Consider the following 10000-nt stretch of genomic DNA (forward strand, 5'->3'; position numbering starts at 1 on the left):
CATGGTCAAGATGGGTGTATTGAGTCTGTTGTACAGGTTAATAGCCGAGTCAGGGCCCCAGCAGTGGCGCAACTGGCTGGGGCACCTGCACCATACGCCGACGACCTGGGTTCAATTCCCGCCCCGTGGTCCTTCCGGATCCCACCCCGACTCTCTCTCCCACTCACTTCCTGTCACTCTCCTCTATCCTGTCGCATTAAAGGCATAAAAGCCCCCCCAAAAAATAAACAAGCCAGGGGGATGTCTAGTCCAGTATTGGAACGCCTTTACATAGCAGCCTTTACCAATCTACAACAAACACACACACAAAGATCCTGAACCAATCTATTGAAGTTTAGGGCGTGCTAAATGTTGTTCTGGATCCTGGAACCTGTCACGGCAAAGCAAACACACACACACACACACACACACACATAGTGCCACTCCACATCCTCCTGTGCTGGAGTTGGTGGTGTGTGAACTGATGTGTGTGTGTGTTTGTGTGTGCACTCCTTAAAGTCCTGTGTTTGTTTTTCCATTGCTACTGTAACACCACATTGGCCAACCGCAAACCTGACAGTTGTATGGAAACACTGGAGTTTATAGCTGTCTGTGTGTGTGTGTGTGTGTGTTGTGTGTGTGTGAATCATAGGGCGAAGAGCTTCCTGAGTGAGAAGGTTCACCTGATGTGTTACCGAATCTGTGTGAGGGCTCTGACTGCAATCATCACCTACCACCACAGGTGAGCACACACACACACACACACACACACACACACTCAATCATCACCTACCACCACAGGTGAGCATATGCACGCACACACACACACACACACACACACACACACAACACACACACACACACAATCACTAGTCAGATCTGTACCTGCCTGTCAGTGACAACAGGAAGCCAGGGCGGATGTAGGTGGTGCAGACAGGAAGTGAGTGCCGTCGAACAGGAAGTTGCTGGTGTTTACCACTGATCAGACGAGAGGACTACAGCTCCTGGATCCCCACACTGATGTTTGCCATGGCGATGGCTGCCGCCAGAAGCTGTGTGTGAGACGCTGTATGTGTGAGATGGTGTGTGTGTGTAAAACGGTGTGTGTGTGTGTATAAGACGGTGGGTGTGTGTGAGGCGGTGGGTGTGTGTTAGGTGGTGTGTGTGTGTTAGGTGGTGTGTGTGTGTTAGGTGGTGTGTGTGTGTGTGTAAGATGGTGTGTGTGTGTGTGTTAGGTGGTGTGTGTGTGTGAGGCGGTGTGTGTGGTTGTGAGGCGGTGGGTGTGTGTGAGACAGTGTGTGTGTGTGTGTGAGACGGTGTGTATGTGAGACGGTGTGTGTTTGTGTGTGACGGTGTGTGTGTGTGAGACAGTGTGTGTGGTGTGGGCATCCAGCTGGGCTGCAGCTCGATAGTCGCCACCCTCAGGACTCCAGCTTTCAGCTGTAAACACACACACACACACACACACACCATGTGTTCACAGAAAATGCACTCTGCATAAAAGGCCCCAACACATGTGGCCAGAGAAGTTCATGACATGTGACCAATACACACACATGACCATGTCAACACATAGGACATGTGATACCGAACACACACACACACACACACACCTTTATGTTTGTGTGCATTTTGTTGTGCAATCAGGGCATAATGATAATCGGTGGCCTTGTGTCTGTGTGTGTGTGTGTCTGTGTGTGTGTGTGTGTGTGTCTGTGTGTGTGAGTGTCTTTGTGTGTGTGTGTGTGTGTGAGTGAGTGTGTGTGTGTGTGTGTGTGTGAGTGTGTGTGTGTGTGTGTGTGTGTGTGTGTGAGAGGGAGAATGACTACCTGGTCAAGAGGCCGTTGCGTTCCCAAGATCAGCTCATTTGACTAGAGGCAGAGATGCTGTGTTATGATCAGTGACGTTCCAGGAATGTTGTTTATGCGTGTGTGTGTGTGTGTGTGTGTGTGTGTGTGTGTGTGTGTGTGTGTGCGTGTGTGTGTGTGTGTGTGTGCGTGCAGGCAGGCCTGGTCTTGAGGAGCACTACCCTGAGGGAGTTCTCCCTCTCTCCCTCCCTCTCTCTCTCTCTCTCTCTCTCCCTTCCCTCTCTCTCTTCATCCCTCTCTCTCTCCCTTCCCTCTCTCTCTTTCTCCCTCTCTCTCTCTCTCTTTCTCTCTCTCTCTCCCCCTCTCTCTCTCTCTCTCCCTTCCCTCTCTCTCTTTCTCTCTCTCTCTCCCTTCCCTCTCTCTCTCTCTCTCTCTTCTCTCTCTCTCTCCCTTCTCTCTCTCTCTTTTTCTCTCTCTCTCTCTCTCTCTCTCTCCCTTCCCTCTCTCTTTCTCTCTCCTCTCTCCCTTCCCTCTCTCTTTCTCTCTCTCTCTCTCTCTCTCTCTCTCTCTCTCTGTTGTTTTGCTCCTCTATGTTTTGCAGTGAGGTGTGTGTTCCTCCCTGATGAGGGTTCATTACTTTTGCACACCATAAGATCCATAGAGTGAATGGTACTCCTCAAATGCACATAATTCCTTCAAACACACACACACACACACACACACACACACAGATAGCTCAATAGAGAAGAGGCAGTCATCTGCAGTAAGTTAATACGTTGTTAGACTTCGTGAAACTTGTTTGCATTACAGCAACAGTTCTCTCTTTCTTTCCATGATCTCTCGTCACTCTTTTTCACACACAACCACGTATTCACACACTCAGTATATTTTCCATCTGTCTTTCTCACACCTGCTGTGTTTAGATGTTTAGATGTGTGTGTGTGTGTGTGTGTGTGTGTGTGTGTGTGTGTGTGTGTGTGTGTGTGTGTGTGTGTGTGTGTGTGTGTGTGTTTAGATGTGTGTGTACATGTGTGTAGACAGTAAAGTCCATCTGTTTGTCTTTTCCAGTGAGAACAAGCCCAGAAATGGTGGCATTTGCGTGGCCAATCACACGTCTCCCATTGATGTCATCATCCTGGCCAGCGACGGCTGTTATGCAATGGTGAGCTGTGCACCTCCCACCTACGCCCACTCTCATTGGCTCCTCAACTCCGATACAATCATAGCTATAGGCTCAACCAGAGACTGGATTGGTGCAGCTGTACACACATACAAGAGTTCCTATTGGTAGTTCTGCACAGTTAGGAGAGTTCCTATTGGTAGTTCTGCACAGTAGGAACTAGGAGAGTTCCTATTGGTTCCTGAGGCTGTAGTCTAAAACGTTCCCTAAATGGAAGCACGATGGGAATGTAATGTGATTGTTTTTGAGGCGCAGCAGTTTAGCATGACACTGTGGCGTATGTAGTATTCAGACATTCTCCCAGCGTTAGCTAATGATGTGTGTTAGGAATGTTTATGTGATCAGGGTGTGCTTATTTCTCCAATGCTGTGTGTGTGTGTGTGTCTGTCTGTGTGTGTGTGTGTGTGTGTGTGTAGGTGGGCCAGATTCACGGTGGTCTGATGGGAGTGATTCAGAGATCCATGGTGAAAGCAGCTCCTCACATCTGGTTTGAGCGCTCTGAAGTCAAAGATCGACATCTGGTGGCCAAAAGGTGAAACTGCACTGCTAACCCCCACTGGTCAGATAAGGGCTGTCAGGCTGTTGCAGAATGGTCGGTCTAGCGCTGTGTGCTCCACTGTGTGGATGTGGGCACTAGGATGCTGTGGTGGGGTACTACGGTGGCCTTTTTGGGACATTTTACCATGTGACATCAACCTTGGCCTTCAGTCTCCCTCCCTCTCTCTTTCTCTCTCTCTCTCTCTCTCTCTCTCTCTCTCTCTCTCTCTCTCTCTCTCTCTCTCTCAGTGACAACTGTAGCTCACTCGCCTCTTAACAGGCATCTGATCCTCAGAGTAGTACACTATAAGGCAAGGTTACTTACCCAGGCCTCGGAGTAGTACACTATAAGGCAAGGTTACTTACCCAGGTAACCTCAGAGTTGGGGCAGTTCGAACCCCGACCAGTAGGCACGGCTGAAGTGCCCTTGAGCAAGACACCTAACCCCTCACTGCTCCCCAAGCGTCGCTGTTGTTGCAGGCAGCTCACTGCGCCGGGATTAGTGTGTGCTTCACCTCACTGTGTGTTCACTGTGTGCAGTGTGTTTCACTAATTCACGGATTGGGATAAATGCAGAGACCAAATTTCCCTCACGGGATCAAAAGAGTATATATACTTATACTTATATATAAGGCAAGGATACTTACCCAGGTAACCTCAGAGTAGTACACTAAGGCAAGGATACTGACTTACCCAGGTAACCTCAGGAGTAGCCCCTGATCTCCAAACAAAACGTCACTTTAGAACCAATAGCTGCTCAGTGCAGTGTTCTTGATCAGCGGTTGCTCTCAAAGTTACCCGGGTTGGCTAGTTAGCTGCTGCGTAGTGCAGTTCTCTGGTCTACAATCTGGGGCATTAGGTCAACACTGACTGCATCTGCTCAATTTGCTCTGGTCTCATCTAGAACAAAATGATGTTTGTGCGACAGCAGCCTACTCTTCAGAAGTCCATACAACCACAACCTCAACTTCTTTCCACCAAAAGTAACCCAAATTCATCACTACGCCATGATGTCATTTCCCCTTTACCATGCCTGCGCTCTGTGAAGACAACCAAGCCGTTGTATTTGCATTGCAATGAATTGGCTCATTGAAAATGTCATACAACTATTCTGCTAAGCTAGATAAAGTGGCGAAAGAATGTTATAATCTGAAGTTTACAAACTACCAGCTGGCTCATGTAAAAATGATCTGACTAAATGGCCGAATATGTTTACCCTCATCTCCTTAGGCCAGACAGCAAACACCATACTTCCTGTATATACTTTCTATATCCTCAACAGTGGGCAAGTTGAGTAGGTGTTTGTGTGTGTTTGTGTTTGTGTGTGTGTGTGTGTGTGTGTGTGTGTGTGTGTGTGTGTGTGTGTGTGTGTGTGTGTGTGTGTGTGTGTGCGCTTTCTTCACAACTAAGTCAACTCAACCTTTAGACCTTTTGACAAAATGTTTAATTTGAAGGTGAATATTTGCAAAAATCCACAGTGGTGGGCAAGTTGAGTAAGTTTGTGTGTTGTACTGTAACGTGTGTGTGTGTGTGTCTGTCGGTGTCTGTCGCTGCAGGTTGAGTGACCATGTGGAAGACAAAACTAAACTGCCCATCTTGATTTTCCCTGAAGGTGAGCTTCTCTGAGTGTGAGACAGACAATCTGTGTGTGTGTGTGCGTGTGTGTGTGTGTGTGTGTGTGTGTGTGTGTGTGTGTGTGTGTGTGTGTGTGTGTGTGAGAGAGAGAGAGCGAGAGTGAGTTAGTGACTAAATGAGTGTGTGTGAGTGAGTGAGTCTGTGTATGCTCACCTGTGGTGGTAGGTGATGATTAAGTGTGTGTGTGTGTGTGTGAGTGTGTGTATGCTCACCTGTGGTGGTAGGTGATGATTAAGTGTGTGCGTGTGTGTGTGTGTGTACTCACCTGTGGTGGTAGGTGATGATTGAGTGTGTGTGTGAGTGTGTGTGTGAGTGCTCACTTGTGGTGGTAGGTGATGATTGAGTGTGTGTGTGTGTGTGAGTGCTCACCTGTGGTGGTAGGTGATGATTGCAGTCAGAGCCCTCACACAGATCCGGTAACACGTGTGTGTGTGTGTGTGTGTGTGTGTGTGTGCAGGACTGTGGGTGTATTTATGTATTACTGCTTTATATGTAAGGGTATGTGTGTAGGACTGTACAGTATGTGTATTAGTACTGTAGAATCATGACACGGTGTGTGTGTGAGAGAGAGTGTGTTTGTAGGTTGTGTGTGTGTGTATGTGCGTGCATGTGCGTGTGTGTGTGTGTGTATGCAGGACTGTGGGTGTATGTGTGTCACTGCTTTAATTCCATGAATGTGTGAGTGTGTATGTGTGAGTGTGTTTTGTGTGTGTGTGTGCGTGTGTGTATAAGGGAGAGAGTGTATGTAGGCTGTGTGTGTGTGTGTACTCGCACATGCGAGTAAAAATGATGGCGTACGAGTGCAAAAAAAATATTTAGGCGCACTGGTGCGAATGACTTCTAACCATGTCAATGTTTGTCTACAAAATACACCGCAACATCGAGAAACATTACTGGTGTAAACCATAGAATCACGTCGCGAATGCAGCATAAAAACTACACCTCCCATCAACATTAGCAGTTTCGCGTTGTGACTCGCTAGTAGTCGCTTCTATCAAATCCAAGAGACTAGCCAGCCAAGATGCAAAGATTGAAGAAATTCATCGGATATAGGAGGAACAGGATGAGATTCTGAGAATGCAGTGAGAGAAGGAAAGGTAACCTAACATGCCTTTTAGCCCAGTTGACGTATTGGCTACAATATGCAAAATATAGCTGTAGCGAACAGGCACAAAAGTAGCCTCCCGTAATACTCCCATTTTATTCAAAGGTAGAACGCTACTGACAACTCCAAGCTTCCACACATGCTTGTTTGTTTACACCGAATACAAGCTAAAGTGCAAAACGAAAGTAGGCCTTGCCTTGAAAGTAGGTGTTTGCCTACTGCCCCCATCAATGCAGATATTTCAAATAAAAAATAAAAGGATAAAAAAAATATATCCTTGATAGCCTATGTTGGATTTTGTGGAAGAGAAAATGGACTGTTTTAGTAGTAGTATTAGGCAGTATGTAGTCAGATAGGTCACCATGGGCATATTTGCATTAGCTACAGATGGATTCACAAATAAATAAGTTAGCCTACATTTGGCAGAATACTTGATATACAGGCTAAATGCAAATATTGCAATGTATTATATTATTTTACATTAACAAAATGTAGGAAAATAGAACAGACTGAAAATAAAGTAGGCACTGATCTTTAAAATCCTGTTTCCTGTAGCCTAAATGTTGTCAGTCATTCTTAATATTCGCAATTGGTGCATTGGCATGTTTAACTGTTAGCTGCAGTGTAATGTTAGATTATGTGTAAGTTAAGTACAGAACTGACTAGGGCTGTCACTTTACGTTCGAAAATCGATTGCACAATCGATTGGACCAAACAACACAAGTTTCGAAAACTAAAATAGGGAATTGATTTTAACCAAATATTTACACTATTAATTTTAAACGAAATAAACAAATAAAAAAGATAGATGTAACAAAATTCACAAACAAGAATATAAGAATATAAAAGAATTCCGAAGTGCAGTAAACATTGTGAAAGCTAAAAAGAAAATTCCCACCAATTTTACGCACCGGGAACAGCTGTTTCAATCAGCTGCTGTGCTGCTTGTGTTTTGCCAAAAAATGGAGGACAACGCGATCAACCTGTGCGACATGTAGAGAGACGAGTGATAGGCCCTAATAACTTGAGGAGTTCGATGTGGAAGTACTTCGGATTTTTGGTATATCAAACTATGGAGAAGAACAAAGCAGTAGGCTACGCAAACTGTGCGATCGAGTTCTACGTAGGCGAAATTTGTTTGACATTTCTAATCGTAAACACAGACACAGCTACGTTGAAGCCTGCAGTCATGTCACTGATGTAATGGCAGTCCACTCGGCTTACTGGTTTTCGAGAATGTTGCACTTCTGTTTGTCATTGTGCACGAAACTTCACGCCAATAAATCATCAGAAATATTGCTGGCTTGTGTCTACAAGCGCCCTCTTTACGTTCGTCCTAATGCCTGTTAGTTGTTTGTGGTTGGCCTATATTTGGCGTTGAAAATGGAAACATAAAAAATCGATTTTATAATCGATTCAATGAACACTTATGTCTCAAAAATCGAACAGGATTTTTTCACAAAAGCCCTAGAACTGACTGTGCGCCCACATTTTTGTCTGTGCTCCTAAATTTTTTAACTTGGGCGCACAAGTGCTTCTGGAAAAAAAATGTTTCCAGAGCCCTGGTGTGTGTGTGTGTGTGTGTGGAACTGTGGGTGTATTTGTGTGTCACAGCTTTAGCCCATTTCATGCTTTCCTGCCCCTCTCAGGCCTGACTGTTTCCATAGAAACGGAGCACAGTCTGTTGTGTGCACTGTGAATAGCTCTGTGTGTGTGTGTGTGTGTGTGTGTGTGTGTTTGTGTCTGTGTGTGTGTGCCCAGGTACCTGCATCAATAACACATCAGTCATGATGTTCAAGAAGGGCAGCTTCGAGATCGCCTCCACGGTCTACCCTGTGGCCATCAAGGTGAGCCGTCCTCTCCTTTAACTCCCCCATGGAGTCTCCATCTCCCGGGTAACAGCTGTAATCATTCTTCTTGTAGAAGGTTCCAGAGAAGGTTCTAGAAGGCCCATAGTCTGACTTGCTTGTTGCGGTTTCTATGGAGACTTTTGTCAGCTGATTTCCTGTGTGTTGTGTGCTTGGGACAGTAGCCCAACCAACCAACACACACACACACACACACACACACACACACACACACACACACACATACACACATACACACACACACACACACACACACGCACACACACACACACATACACACACACACTAATCCTGTTGTTCTGTCAGCATGTGACTCTAATGTGATTTTGGGGACACAAATCTAATATGTGTAGATGGCATCAAGACACAGCTGTGCATGCAAAAGAATGTGCAGCATCAAAGCTGAAAGAGAAGGATGCAGTATTAATGGAACTCCAATTTATACCTCTTAACCTGACTATCATCTTTATGACGGTCCACTGCATCTCTGTATGTGGGGGTTGGGTGGGGTGCCTGACCAGGTGTCCAGTGCTGATAATGATTTTACTGTGTGTGTGTGTGTGTGTGTGTGTGTGTGCCTGTGCCTATGTGTGCCTGTGTTTGTCTGTGTGTGTGTGTGTGTGTGTGTGTAGTATGACCCTCGTTTTGGCGATGCCTTCTGGAACAGCAGTAAGTTTGGGATGGTCAACTACCTGCTCCGGATGATGAGCAGCTGGGCTATCGTCTGCAGTGTCTGGTACCTGCCTCCCATGACCAGAGAGGTAATACACACACACACACACACACACACACACACACACACTGCTCAACACATATATTTCACTACACCAGAGTTTCCGCTAGAAAAAAATGGTGCCGGTCAAATATCCTATTATCGCTTCTTAATTAGTCAAATTTAGGAAAACTGGAGACAGGCTATGTAGCTTAAAGAATGACATAATCAGGCTGTATAGAATGCAACATGTTCAACAGCCTAACTTAAACATGCCTAACAAGATCTAGCCAGTATCTTTTCATGGACAGCAAGAGTCCGCTTCGTTCGTTGTTTTAACAAGGCTACGTTGTTTGTTGCTGCTACCCACGTTATCTCCAGTGGTGACTGGTTAACTTACACAGATGCGCACACACAAGAATGAGTGCTCACACCACTACCCCCTAATGCTATGCTTCTTTATTTGACAACAATAAATTAAGAAATGTTTCCTATTCTGGGAAATGTTTAGTTTTTTTTTTCTTTCGGCCGCGGTTCAATGATACCGTTTAATTGTGCCAGAAATTATCCGCGCACCAGTAATCGCCTCGTCAGGAGGCTCTAACCCTGCAGATCATAGACAGAGAACGCATAGGCCTACTGCTTTGGGTAAAGAACACTTTGCATGTCCAGTGTACACAGAGAATGACAGTGTCTTGGAGCGGCCACTTACGCCCGACACTTTTGCTTTTTATCTGGTGGTGGTGGAGTTGACCGGACATATGAGGCTTTAGACGTTACCAATTTATCATCATCCATCGCGCCTGGCCTCTGAAAAAACTTTTAAGGCTCTGCCTGGGCCTGGCCATGTTTGAACCGCCTCACTCATTTGTTAACATAGACGTTTTAAGCGTGCGCTTCCTATTTGAAATGCAGCAGGCTATGCGTGTTGTTTAATAGCTTACTTTTCAAACGGTAGAGCCTGTTCATTTAAAAACATAGCCAGAGGACGTATAATATAGGTTTACCTATTAAGGCTTATTCTCAAATTCAGATTGCGTTAGGGGACGGGATTATTAGCCAATTTCAATCGGACAATTTGACCGGAGAGATTTAATTTCATTTTTTTTCCGGCCAATGTCCGGTAATTACCGGACAACGGAAACCCTGCACTACACACACACACAAAAACACACA

At 45.6% G+C, this 10000-nt stretch overlaps 1 protein-coding gene across 1 annotated transcript in view; it reads left to right on the forward strand.

Moving 5' to 3' along the window:
* Positions 1-10000, forward strand: part of LOC143105912 (glycerol-3-phosphate acyltransferase 4-like) — a 41181-nt gene that overhangs the window by 22508 nt on the left and 8673 nt on the right. The window contains exons 6-11 of the mRNA XM_076270053.1: positions 632-721; positions 2856-2949; positions 3384-3499; positions 5061-5116; positions 8006-8091; positions 8745-8873. Of these exons, the coding sequence (XP_076126168.1) occupies positions 632-721; positions 2856-2949; positions 3384-3499; positions 5061-5116; positions 8006-8091; positions 8745-8873 (571 nt within the window). The remainder of the gene's footprint in view (positions 1-631; positions 722-2855; positions 2950-3383; positions 3500-5060; positions 5117-8005; positions 8092-8744; positions 8874-10000) is intronic.

Source organism: Alosa pseudoharengus, unplaced genomic scaffold (genome assembly GCF_046254945.1).
Source record: "Alosa pseudoharengus isolate Yale_2024_CS ecotype anadromous, Long Island Sound unplaced genomic scaffold, YU_APseudo_1.1 YU_APseudo_1.1_scf_6, whole genome shotgun sequence".
Taxonomy (NCBI): Eukaryota; Metazoa; Chordata; class Actinopteri; order Clupeiformes; family Clupeidae; genus Alosa; species Alosa pseudoharengus.